We start from the raw sequence: 13,211 nt of genomic DNA on the forward strand, positions 1-13,211 counted from the left end.
GAGAGAGCGAGCAGCCACTGGGAAGTTGGCTGAGCAGCTTCAGGACTCTAGAGAGGGATGAGTTCATTGAACTCTTCCTCTCAGTATCATAGGTACAAAAGGCCACCTCTCTGAAGCTGCTATATGCATTTCAAAGGAAGCCTCTATTCCTGTGAGTCAGTTAATGGATAGGCAGGTGTGGTTTGGGGGAAATGGCCTCACAGGCAAAACTGGACCCCTTGGTGGGCTGAAATTGGCCTGTGGGCTGGAGCATCCCCACAAATGCTGACTGCTTAGTAGATATATTTTTGTTTTGGGAGGGTCAATGGCAGGGAAAGAGAAAAAAGGTAAAATACCCCCTTCTCATCCCACCAGTCCAGCAGTTTTTGGTAACATACAATTGCCACCGTTAGTTTGGCTTTAGTGCAAACCTACACATCTTGGGAACAACAAAATGGGGGTCTATTAGGGGGTGGGAAAATGTCATGTTTTACATTCCTTGTGTGACACAAGTGTCACTGTGAAGATGTCACCTGAGCAGGCATAATCTCAGTGAATCAAAAATAGTGAACAGCTTGCAATCATGTTCTTCTGTGACAATGCTAAGGTGTTGTCATCTATATTAATATTCATATATTCAGTCTCAGTATAATTCCCTTTTTAACTGATGGAAATTAGCACCTTGAGGTGAACGTACTTTATCACTTGTGCTATTCTCCCTTGGGAAATAAATCATGTTCAGATAGTGGCAGAAATATACAGCAATCGTCCTATCTCTGTGTGTTTGCAAAGAAATAAATCTCAATGAAGGCTAAACAATAACTGTTTTTATGAAGTTTAATATGCCCTAAGATTGCTGCTTGGAACAAAGTCCTCACTGTCACTTGCTCTAGATTTTATCCCCAAAAAGATCACTTCCTTCAACAGTCGCTCTGTTAGTGCTATAGATTGCGTTTTTGTGACATACTCTTGCCCTCTGGTGGTCAATGTAAGGTAATATTATTGATGCATCAGATAGTTATGTATTACTTTGATAATATCCATATTCTGCCTGTCCTCCAGGGTATTTGGGTGGCATATATCTCTTCTCCCCCTCACATCCACCAGAAAATCAAATCCTCCCTCAGCAAAGAAGCTCTCTGGGTAACAGCCAGTCACTCTTAGCCAACCTACCACACAAGGTTGTTGAAAGAATAAAATGGGGAAGTGCCTGCACTACTTGGAGGAAAGGTGGCATATATATTATTATTAATTCCTATTATTTGTTAAATTTCCATCCCACCATTCCTTCCAAAGGGAGCCCAGGGGTGTAAAGAACAAGTGATATAACAATTTTTAAAAGGTGTTTAAAAGATCTTTAAAACAATTTCAATAGAGGTGCAGACTGGGAAAGATCTCAGCTTCAAAGGCCTGTTGGAAGAGGAAAGTATTCTGTAGGCACCAAAAAGACAACGGAGATGGCACCTGTCCAGTATTTAAGGGGAGGGAATTCCGATGTGTAGGTGCCACAACACTAAACACCCGGTTTCTATATTGTGTGAAATGGATCTTCTGATAACATGGTATCTGTAGGAGGCCCTCACATGCAGAGCACAGTGATCAACTAGCTATATGAAGCCTGTGGCGATCTTTCTGTTATGCTGATCCCAAACTGTAGAGGGTTTTACACATGAAAACCTGCACCTTGAACTTAGCCTAGTAGGTAATTGGTGGCCAATGCAATTCTTTGAACAGAAGGGTAACATATAAATGCAATAAATACAGTGAAATATATAAAAACATGAAATATACAGACAAGGGGTTTTTTGGTCTTGTTTTTGATTGATTTCATTAGTGCATGAGAAAAGGAAATGAAGTACTGCCAGGGAAATAGATGTCAAAAGATAAATTGGAATGTCTTTTTTAGAAAGTAAAGGAATTCCTCCAGTATTCAGATAGACACATCAGATTGCTAAAGCCTTCTGGTGTGGCTTTGTAATGCCAAGATTCGCCATGTACTCTTAATTTAAGACTGATCACTCTCCCTGGAAAATCATCACCCTTTGCCCTCCCACACACACCAATGCCACTCCATTAGTGCTCTCTAGCATGTCATACCTTGCTCCTTTTTCTTTTAGTATCTACCCCTGACCAAGCTCTGATGCTCTTTTCCTACACTGATGCTTTTGTTAGGCAACAAGCCACTGGGCATCCATGCACAACTGCTACCAGTTCCCAGGATAGCCTGCATGATCTGCATGGCAGACTTGAGAATCTGTAGGGTAGCCAATCCCACTAAAGAAAGGCATATAAACTGACCCTGCTTCCTGCAATGCATCCACTGTCGGGTAGTAGACCTTCCATCTTGAACTCTGTTAACTTGCAAAGCCAAACTCTGAGGAACTCCTGTGTGAGACAAGCCCAGACATTGAGACCTGACAAAAATGGGAGGGATGAAAAGGGAAATAACCTAAAACAAAACTCTACATCTGAAACAGAAAATCATTTCAAACATGTTTTCTTCTTTCACTCTTTAGATCCACATAGTATCCAAAGGGAGTAAAATATGATTGCTGTCCCTGATTATGCTAGTGGAAACCCTTATGCCATGGCCATGCGGAGTTAAGCCGTATATAAATTGCTGAAATCAGTAATAGTAAATAAAGAGGGACTGAAACCTTTGAGAAAACTACAGCATTATAATGTTGTTACCATCCTGAGTTTTAACAGTCCTCTTGAAAGCCTCTTGGCCTGCTGCAAGAAACTGAATGTCAATGTCCTTTTTAGGTCATTCCCAGCTATTGGTCATGTGCACCAATAAAAATAAGTACGAAACCATTTCCCAGTCTTTGCACATTCTGCTCTATCCAGGCCTACAGTTGCCCCTCCAGACTGGGTGTTATTGAGGTCTCATTGTCTTCTTCAGGACTAAGGAAAGCATCCCCTGTCACTTTGCTGCCCATCTGTTGAGTTTGGTGCTGTTTCTCTGCAAACTGCACAGCGGCATGTATACTGTGGAAGGACAGCAGCTCCGTATCCTCCATCCCAGTAAGCCAACCACCTGCCTGGAGTAGATGCCGCACGGATGGGTTGCAGTTGGCCAGCAGGACCTGGATGCCAATCTTCTGGTAGTCCTGGCGAGTCTCCTTCAGCACACTGAGGCCCACGCTGTCTACAAACTGCATGGCGCCGCAGTCAAGGATTAAAGTGTGCATGTCTATGGCTGGGCCAGGAGCATCTGAAACCGAAACCTTGGCAGCGTCTCTCTTGGTGCCCTTCAGGCAGTTAAACTTAGAAGAAAAGCAGCTTTCGTTCTTGCCCAGGTTTGCTTTCGCTTCAGCCTTTCGCCGCAGGGCAGCAACCAGCGAGGGATTCACTCCTGTTTTCTGGAAAAGTGAACTTTTGAAGTAGTCCTTGTTTGCGTAGTAAAGGGAGGTGTCAAAACGGAAGATCTTGATATTTGCAATGCTGCTGATCTCTTTGTAAGTGAACTGGTCCTCGTAGATTTCAGAGTCGTTCACCTTGCCGAGGAGCGTGGCTCGGGGCCTCTGGGTGCGGAAGATGATGCAGAGGAGGGAGAAGCAGACGCCTATGAGGAGGCCCAGCTCTGTAGTGACGAGTAATGAGGACAGCATGGTGACCCACCAGATCACGGTGTCTATCTTGCTGATCCGCCACATCTTCGGGGTGTCGGCAAATTTCCGCAAGGCCCCCCTGAGGTTGACGATGGTGATCACCCCCAGGATGCAGGTTTGCAGTGAGTAGAAGAGAGGGGCAATCCACAACAACACCAGGAGCAGCACAAACGCAGATACCAGGCTTGAGATCTGGGTACAGCACCCGGTGGATTCCTTCAGCAGGGTCTTTGTCAAGGCTGCACTAGAGACAAAGCAGCAGAAGAAAGATGGTACGAAGTTCGCCATGCCAATGGCAATCATTTCTTGGTTGGCCCGAACTGGGTAGCCATGCTTCTTGCCAAATATTTCTGCCAGCGAGATAGTCATGGCAAAGCCGATGATGGCAATGGGCAGAGCATCAACCGCCAGGTTTGAAAGAAGGCTCAGATCCGGTACAGCAGGTTGCTTGAAACCAGTGGGAATGGAGCCACATATTTTAGATTTGTATCTCTTGTTGAAGTTGAAGAAATACGAAAGCAGGGTCGCCGCAATGACCACCAGAAGCTCCATGGGGAAAGGAGCCTTCATTTTGTCTCTAAAGTAGTTGTTGATCTCCTTCACTGGCACAATGAGGACCAGAGCAATCAGGCTGGTGACTAGGTCACAGATGTTGGTGTTGCCAATATATCTGAATAGGTCAACCCACGTGAAGATAAGAGAGCCCACTCCATCGTGGCGAGGGATTTTCAGTCCCAGCAGAAGACTCATTTGGGAAGTGAGGATGGTAAGGGAGGATCCAGTCACAAAGCCACTCAGGAGAGGTTCCGAAAGATATACGGATATGAAGCCCAGTTGGAAGACCCCTAGAAGGATCTGAAAGGGAAAGCAAGTTGCATTGATTAATCTGACTGGGTGAAGGTGCAAGAAGCAAATTATCAGCACTTGCATTTGTTCTCTGTTACTCTCTGCTTGTTGTGAGAAAATCTCCTGTTCTTGTATTCTGGTTCATGCATATACATGTAAAACACTTGCATGCTTAACACCTGCCCCAGCTTAATGTGTGAAGTGACCCCATTGTAAAGCACTTGAGCTTAGAGTAATGCGAGCTGATGTGCCCACTCGGCCTGTGGTGTTTGATCTATCTTACAGGAAAGTTATCACCTGATGCTATTGCCATGTGCAAACTAGATCCACATCTGTGATCACTCAGAAACTATAATAAAGGAAGCCATTCTCTTTGTAACTTCGTATCTAATTCCAACCAGAGCTGTATGCAAGTGGCCTCTCTTAGCCACAGAAATCGGAGGGAGGGGGGGAGTGATAGGATCATTTCACCAAATTTCTTCGAGAGATGAAGGAATTTTGCAACAGTTTCTCAGGGGTCAGGCTCACCATTAGCCATGACAGTAGCACAGCTTCTCTTTTTCACTTGCTCCTTTTGCAGCTGCAGCAATAACTGTGTTGGCAGGTTTGAATATAGCGTTTAAGCACCCGAAACATTAAGAGAGCACTTGTGTTAAGGATCAGGAAGTTATCTTACCTGGTAAAGCCCAACCAAAAAAGTTAAAGCAGTTGCCACAGTGATAGCATAGCAACTTTTGTCACAGACAACTGTCCCATTCAACGTGGCATTCACCGGTATGTCAGTCTCTAACTGGTATCCTGCTAACGTCAGTTGCCGGTTTACTGATTCCCCGATCATCAGGCAAAGGACTCCGAAAGTCCCAATGCAATTGTGGCGTGAGGTAGCCATGGCAAAGTAGATAATGACAGAGAAGAAGTTTGTGTAGAGTCCGTAAATGGGATCCTGACTTGCAAGGAGGGAGTAGGAGATGGACTGAGGGATGCCAACTATTCCAACCAGGAGGCCGGAGATGATGTCCCCAAGCAGTTGTTCCTTGATACTGTAGCGGGGAAGCCACTCTACAACAGGAAACAGCTTAATGAAGACACCAAGGACACTTCGTCGGTTGCACCCGGAATTCTCCCTGGCTTTCTTGATGAGCTTCTTGACACTGAGACCTGGAGGTTCATGCTCTTCAAGCTTGACAGGCACATAATGAGAAGATGACTCTGGTGGTGGCATGCTTGGCATATCAATGCTCTGCTTAGGCATCTGGGTAGCAGTGCCATTCTCCATGGCTCCAAGGCAGCTGAAAGAGGGCAGCATGTGCACTATTAACTGAAGGTACTCCACTCATGCATGATTGCAAATGAATTCTTATCCGGCTAATGATGCACTGTTTCATACTGAGCAAGATTACAATCACAGCTCAGGCACGACCATAAAAGGAACCAGCACTGATAAACCTTTGGTGCATAGTAGTCCAATCATAAAAGCCATTAATTGGTTGAGACATTAATTATAAGTGAAGGGCCTCTGCAACTCCAAACATTACGCCATTATACAAAAATACTGGCCAGATATATTCACAATGACTATGTACGACACCAGCTCATCTTGTGCTACACAAGTGGTTGGAGGATAATATGAAACAGGCTTTTAAATAATCTAAAACTCTCCTTTTGCTTTATCAGTCAGAAACACCTGGAATGTGAACTGACATGCCAGACTGAAGGAAGACTATTCTTGGCATTTAGTGATAATAGCAACTGGAAAGCCCCTTTTGGAATTTTTGTGTGGAAAGGGGAATGAATTAATTTGGCATGTCTGGGGTTGAAGACTGGGAAAATGTTGCCTAGCAGAATGAGGAACAGCTGGATATTACCTTGGAATACTGCTGGATACCATCCTGGAGTGAACACACTGAATATTTTGAATAATCTTTATATTGAATAATTATATTGAATAATCTTGTTGAATATATTGAATACATTGTTGATAGAGAATCAGAAATCCTATTTATTTATTTCTCGCTTCTCTCTTTTTCTTTTTTATGATCTTTCTCTTCCTGTCTTTTCTCGTTTTCCTTTGCTATGCTTTTGCTTACATTTTGTTTTTTGATGTCCTCTATTCTGGGTTAATGAAGGTACCCACAGGAAGGTGATGGTGGGCAGGTGAAAGACGCTGTGGGAGAGGCAGGGAAGGGAAGATCTCCCAGGGTGGAAGCTCCCAGTGAGAGCTGGGAGGGTCCACCCTTTTCTACATGAAACAAGCGTTAATATCTAGCTCTGGGAGACGGCTTTATATTTTATTTTATTCCCTTTTTCTCCTTTTCTTTTCTTTTCTTTCTTCTTTTTTATTTTTATTTTTATTTTTATTTAGATTAGTTTTTATTACATTGTATGTTGAAAAGTTTCAGTAAAACCATTTGGCCCATTTTTATCAGATTATTATTATTTTTTGTCTCTTGGAATGATGAGATTTGCAAACAATGATAAGTAAATAGTTACTAATAATCTGTCTTCTGTAAATATTCATAGTCTTAGTGGACCTTTTTGTAATTGTTAGATCTTGGATTACTTGTAAATAATAAATAATAAATATGCAAAAATCATAATTTATGGTTAAAGAAGTTGGCACTTGTACACAGTTTTTCTTGCATAGCTATATAGAAAACTTGCAAACCTTTTTTTAAAAAAAAGTTCAAGAAATATCACTTTGGATGCTTACTTCATCAAAACATATAATACTACTCATCCCTGATCTTAAGGTCTTTCTAATAAAACAGAATTACTAAGACACACTTTCTAAAAATAAAACGTTTAAACTTCTACTGTCTGCTGCAATAAAAAAATGTCTCTTTTGCCACTCACTTGGAGCCACCATTATAGTGGACGGCAGTGTATACAGTATATACTGGGGGAGGAGAGACTTTTAAAGAGTGGGTGGATTGGAAAGTACTATACACATGGTAAGTATTATTGGTATAATTCACAGATTCCCAACCCTGTTGAGTCAGGGGACACATCTGGAAATGTAAGAATCTCTTTGGCTCAACAAAAGACGCATTTCACAGAAGAGAAGCTGGCAATGCTCAGGACGCCTCTCTCAAAACAGCAGGTAAAACACCTACACACACCCAAAGCACCTTCCCCAAAGACAAAAATAGGGACAAAATGAGGACAGTGTTTTACCAGAAGGACAGGTACCAGAAATCAGGCAGTGCCTCTGGTAAGTAATTGGTTATGCCTTTCTTCTCAAATGCAAATCACTTCTAGCCTTCAAACCCACAAGCGATCTTGTCCTGGTGGGGAAAATGAAGTAATCAAACCTATACAATCTCCAAACCTGCAGTGTTTGCTTCCTCCTCCTCTCGAACTGATCCCCAATTCCAGCACAAGAAGACAAGTAGAATTGGATCCCCTTCATTCGCCCTTTTATTGCAACTCCTGCCCAGCCACTCCAGAGGTATATTTTGAAAACAAACACCACTTAAATAGAATATTTTTTTATGGGAACCTGAACTATACCTATCATTTATGATTTCAAAAGTTTAAACAGTAGTGGATGATAGGACTGCCATGCTCTCCTGAGCTTGTTGGCTAAACAAAAGGGAATTGCTGGTGCTCAGGCGTCACTTCCCATGCACCTTATTGTATCTTTTCACCAAGGGACTAGGTAAGGGATACTGATAAGCTGATCCACTAGCCAGCACACATGGACTCAATCTGCAATCAGTGCTAAGCCAAACCTTGGTTTAGTGCAAATGTGCAAGAGTCTGGGTTCACGGCCCTTTAGATCTCATACCCAGCTGCAGGAACAGGGAACTTGTGGTCCTTCAGATACTGCTGGGACTTCAGTTCCCATCAGCCTCAGCCAACATGGCCAATAGTCTACGGCAAAAGGAGCTGTAGCCCAATAATATGCCCCCCCCCTCAGGCTCCCCACCCATGTCATACTGTAACGACGTGTAGCCAAGCTTAAAGCATGAAATAGCAACATACTACCTCCCTTTTCCTCCCTTGTTTTCCCCATGTCAAAATATTAGTTGTAAGTTTCATGGGGTAGCTCCACACACACTGATGGCAAATAAATAAATCACATAGGGCAAACTAAGGTTTTAGAAGTGGTTCTTTGTAGAATCAGGATTGTACGTGGGGCTCTGAATTTTCCATGACTTCATCCATAGAGGGATGTGCAAGTGTGTAGGTGCGATGCCAAGGCTCCACGCCCAGTGCAACTGAACTGGTCGTGTTCCCCTAAATCCATCTCTGAGGAGGGGCAAGCTGGCAAACACTCAAACAGAGACAACTTTCAACCAGCCCCGCCCCCAGTTGCTGACCTCTGACATGCCTACTTACATCATTTGCACAAAGCAAGATGGTCTCAGTTTCCTAAGTTCAGGTAGGTAGCCGTGTTGGTTTGATGCAGTCGAAACAAATAAACAAATTAAAAAATTGTCCAGTAGCACCTTAGAGACCAACTACGTTTGTTCTTGGTATAAGTTTTCGTGTGCATGCACACTTCTTCAGATACTTCGAAGTGCGCATGCACACAAAAGCTTATACCCAGAATAAACTTAGTTGGTCTCTAAGGTGCTACTGGACATTTTCTAAAATTTATTTATTTATTTCAGTTTCCTAAGGTTAGGCTCAATAATGTCTGGCACATCAGAACTATTGGCCAACAGAAGCCACATGTCACAGATCACTCCATAAAATGTACAATAATAATTTTTTTTTTTTTTAATATAACAGGGTTCTCACACAGGGTTTTCACACATACCTGATCCAATTGATCAGGTGTCTTCAGCCTTTTTTCAGACCCAGGACCCTCTTTTAACTCAACCATGCTTTTGAGGACCGATTTCTTAATCTTTTACAATAGATTTGCATGATGGTAGTGCTCCTGTTGTGGCCCACCTTGGATCAGGCCAGGACCTACTTGCGGTTCCTGATCTACCAGTTGAAGACCAGTGCAATAGATTTAACTTTACAAAAGCTAGTCAAAGGTCACCAGAGTTATCTGTCATCAAGGAAATGTTTGTTTTCAGGGCAGTCTTTTAAAATACTGCTTCTGTGTAACCAGTATAAACTTGCTAAACGATGTAGGTTTCCGTTCTGAAACAAGTTTGTGCAGCAAAGAAACTGGTACCAACTTGAGCACGACAAGGTGAAAGATAGGACTCACTTGACAAAGTGTCTTCTTCAGTGGTATGTTTGGAAATATATTTAGAACAAGCAGGTGACTCAGCCCATTAATCCTTTTGCTCCCTGGGTTGGGTAGTGATGAGGACAAATTTATTATTATTATTATTTATTGAATTTACATAATGTCCTATACCTGGAGGTCGCAGAGCAGTTCACAGAACAAAACCAAAATATACAACCACGAAAGATATGATCAAAATAAAAACAACAACCCAATAATTCCCGCCGCCGCCAAAAAACCCCACATTTTAAAAGGGCATAGGATGTCAATCAAATCAACCAAAGACCTGATTAAAAAGGAACGTTTTGCCTGGTGCCTAAAGGTGTACAGTGGTGCCCCGCAAGACGAATGCCTCGCAAGACGAAAAACTCGCTAGACGAAAGGGTTTTGCGTTTTTTGAGTCGTTCCGCAAGACGAATTTCCCTATGGGCTTGCTTCGCAAGACGAAACGTCTTGCGAGTTCTTGCGAGTTTGTTTCCTTTTTCTTAAAGCCGCTAAGCCGTTAATAGCCGCTAAGCCGCTAATAGCCGTGCTTCGCAAGACGAAAAAACCGCAAGACGAAGAGACTTGCGGAACGGATTAATTTCGTCTTGCGAGGCACCACTGTATAATGAAGGTACTATGTGAACTTCCTTGGGGACAGCATTCCACAGACGGGGAGCCACTGCAGAGAAGGTCTGTTCTCGTGTTGCTACCCTCCAGACCTCTCGAGGAGGAGGCACATGAAGAAGGGCCTAAGAAGGTAATCTTAAGGTCTGGGTAGGTTCATATGGAAAGAGGTGGTCCTTGAGGTATTGCAGTCCTGAGCTGTTAGAGGCTTTATAGGTCAAAACCAGCACTTTTAATTGGGCCCAGAAACTAATTGGTAGCCAGTACAGTTGGACCAGGATTGGTGTAATATGCTCAAACCGTCTTCCTCCGGTGAGCAACCTGGCCGCTGAATTCTGCACTAGCTGAAGTCTCCGAACCATCTTCAGAGGCAGCCCTATGTATAATGCATTGCAGTAATCTAACCTTGAAGTTACCAGCGCATAGATAACAGTAGTTAAGCTATCCCTGTCCACAAAGGAACACCAACATACTTAGATAACAGGAGACGGGGCAGGTGCACATCTAACATACTTCCCCTGTTGAAGACTGACAAGTTATTTGTAGAACTTTATTTAAAACTACCACTTTTACCATCATGAAACATGCATATCATGGTGAACCTTTTTTGGCCTGGCAAGCCAGCTAGTTATCTGTCTCCGACCCTATAGGCCAACATCATTGTCGATCCAGCCATTTCTCCACCTGCCCCACACCTGATGTCACATATTATGTCAAGTATGGGGTAGGTGGCCATGATTGGGGGTAAATGGCCTCATGGGCAAAAGATCTCTGTTATCTTTGGTATCTCTCCCTAATTAAAAGCAATGAAGTTCTACCTTTGGTCCTTATGTCCATTTTATCTAGACATATAATTTGAACCTGGGATTAGCCCTTTTTTCTCCAGCCCACACCATTGTACAGAAAATGGGACACAAAGCTGAAGTTCCCCATTTAGCACAAGTTCCCGTATAGCCACAAAAAGGGACGCGGGTGGCGCTGTGAGTTAAACCACAGAGCCTAGGACTTGCCGATCAGAAGGTCGGCGGTTCGAATCCCCGCAACGGGGTGAGCTCCCATTGCTCGGTCCCAGCTCCTGCCAACCTAGCAGTTTGAAAGCATGAAGTGCAAGTAGATAAATAGGTACCGCTCCAGCGGGAAGGTAAACGGTGTTTCCGTGCGCTGCTCTGGTTCGTCAGAAGTGGCTTAGTCATGCTGGCCACATGACCCGGAAGCTGTACGCCGGCTCCCTCAGCCAATAAAGCGAGATGAGCGCCGCAACCCCAGAGTCGGCCACGACTGCACCTAATGGTCAGGGGTCCCTTTACCTTTATAGCCACAAAAACCCATTGGGGATGCCAGATGTCAAACTTAGAGTAAAGGTAATCGAGAGTAAGGGTAACTCAAGTTAAAAGGCTTCTTAAGGTAAGGATGGCATCAACAAAGCTGTCTCAATATAGTCTGTTTTGTAATTAAGGGGTAAAGCTCATATAGGCTGCTTATAGTAAAAATAGTACTATGTTGATCCATACTACTACAAACAGGGCTGGCCCCAGGATAAATAAAAGCCTAGGAGGGGCCCTGTGGTCAGCTTTGCAAAGCCAACTAGAGGGTTTATGTGGCCTGGCACTGGTGTGATGTTGGACACCCTGCTACTGCCCTCTACGAGGAGCCATGCATGTGTGTGTATATCAAGCTGGGGGCCTTGAAGCCAATATATGATGTGCTTCATTTTTTTTCTTACATGGAGATAAGGGAATAGGGACCGGGTTATATTTCTCCTGAGCACCTCCTCCAGATTCCAACCCGCTTCTGGCAGAACTTCTTTCTCGTTCCCTCTCTTCTGGTTGTGGCCTGCTGCTGGCCTTCTCCACTACTCACTCAGTAATGATTCTTCCCTTAAGGCCTGGCTTCACATTACTCCTACACCTTTGCCTGTGGCAACTGCCATGGGAAATTATTCTCCAGAAATCTTAGGTGGCTTTCATTCACCTTGGGTGGTTATTGGTACATACAAGATTCTTGCTTTGTGAAGGCCTGGGGCAGCTGGGTACAGACACTTCCTGTTTGCCACCCTGGCTCAATGTGGGCAAAAAAATCACTGCCGTTGAGCTCTGCTTGGCGCCTCCCACACTCCCTGGGCAACCACCCAACTTGCCCACCTGACTACAAGGACTTACACCAGTGGTTCCCCATTAGCTAATTATTGAGGACCCCCTATTTTTCAAAAGCCAAGCCATGGATCCCCTACTTTTGAAAATGTTGATAACTCTATGGGAGTTATCTGTGCAAAGCAATTTCTTGAATAAAATGTGGGGTAGACCCTCATAAGCAAAGGATTTTAGGTATACTAAAAAACAGACCATAAAATTTTTATTACCATGTAAAAATGACAAAGTTTTTTTTGGGGGGGGGGGAGAAAAATTTAATCAACAAGATAAGTGAGTCCCCTGGCAGGCGATGATGCTACAGACCCCCTGGGTGTGTTCCCCAGAACTCCAGGGGTTCCTGGATCCCTACTTGGGAACCACTGATTTATACAAACAGATAACTAAAACCACCCTTGCTCTATGGAGTGATATCTATCTCATAAATAAACATGGTCCAAGCACATGTAAGCAATGGTTTTTGAAATTAATAAACAAAAAGTGTACATTAACCCTTTGCATTGTCCCCCTCCCCTCAGCTTTTTACAAAGTGTAGAATTCTGCAGCAGGAGCCTTCATCTAGACAGTGTTTGTCATGTGACTGGCCAACTGTTCAAGGGATTCACACAGTCTAAGAAACAAGGAAGCTGGAATGGTGAGAGACTGAAACGGAAGCTTATCCTAAGGCCTGTCTGTAGAAAACATCATCTCTAGAAAACCATATTGCTCAGGAGTGCAATACTTCAGGGACCACATCTCCCCCTATGAATGATCATCAGAGGCCCTTCTTTATGTGCCTCCTCCACAAGAGGTCCAAAGGCTGTCACCATGAGAACAGGCCTTTTC

General features: G+C 43.7%; 1 protein-coding gene across 2 annotated transcripts in view; it reads right to left on the reverse strand.

Moving 5' to 3' along the window:
- LOC308471322 (sulfate transporter-like) overlaps positions 1-13,211 on the reverse strand; it is a gene marked incomplete at its 5' end in the record, with an annotated part of 23,012 nt that continues 9,801 nt past the window's right edge. Inside the window, 2 exons of one of the 2 annotated variants that reach the window (XM_080995236.1) lie at positions 1-4,448; positions 5,116-5,728. In XM_080995236.1, the coding sequence (XP_080851362.1) occupies positions 2,832-4,448; positions 5,116-5,715 (2,217 nt within the window). In that variant the 3' untranslated portion in view covers positions 1-2,831. Of the gene's footprint in view, positions 4,449-5,115; positions 5,746-13,211 lie in introns of those variants that run through there. The other variant, XM_080995235.1, reaches the window with a different exon arrangement.

This window comes from Podarcis pityusensis, assembly GCF_964106645.2.
Source record: "Podarcis pityusensis genome assembly, chromosome: 2".
Taxonomy (NCBI): Eukaryota; Metazoa; Chordata; class Lepidosauria; order Squamata; family Lacertidae; genus Podarcis; species Podarcis pityusensis.